Here is a 566-nt window from a genome sequence, read left to right on the forward strand (position 1 = left end):
CTTAAAAAAACGAGTCCCGATTGATTCTTCAAATGCGTTGAAATAAAGCCAGATTTCCTTCCTTTTTCTGTTTGTTTTCATTCCAGAAAGCTGAGTTTATTCTTTTCCATTGAATTTACTGGGGCAACATTGGTTAATAAAATGATACAGGTTTCGAGCTTACGGGTCTATAATACGTCGCACGTGTATTACATGGCGTGTGGTCACAGCCCAGCCAGACCTCCTTCCGACACCAGCTGTCCGACCTCCCTCCCCCTCCCCCGGGTCACCGCCCACCTGTCGTCTGAGTCCATGAGGTTTCGTTTGCCCGGTTCATGTTCATGTTCAGCTGCACATCCCACATACGAGTGACGTCACGTGTTCTCGACTTTTTCTGTCCGACTGGTTTTGCGTAGCGTGACGATCCCCAGGCCCATGCGCATTGTCCCAAACGGCAGTATTTCATCTTTCCTTGTGGCCGAGTGAGATCCCCGAGTGACGTGGACCACGTCATCGATCAAAGGACACTCCGGTTGTTTCTGTGTCTTGGCCACCGTGGCCACCGTGAATAGATCTCCTTTGTGCAT

The 566-nt window shown here is 49.8% G+C and overlaps 1 protein-coding gene across 1 annotated transcript in view; it reads right to left on the reverse strand.

Moving 5' to 3' along the window:
- LOC105307287 (neuronal acetylcholine receptor subunit alpha-7) overlaps positions 1-566 on the reverse strand; it is a 113,474-nt gene extending 112,908 nt beyond the window's left edge. Inside the window, exon 1 of the mRNA XM_011382715.2 lies at positions 358-566. Coding sequence (XP_011381017.2) covers positions 358-566 — 209 coding nt within the window. The remainder of the gene's footprint in view (positions 1-357) is intronic.

This window comes from Pteropus vampyrus, unplaced genomic scaffold, assembly GCF_000151845.1.
Source record: "Pteropus vampyrus isolate Shadow unplaced genomic scaffold, Pvam_2.0 Scaffold487, whole genome shotgun sequence".
NCBI lineage: Eukaryota > Metazoa > Chordata > Mammalia > Chiroptera > Pteropodidae > Pteropus > Pteropus vampyrus.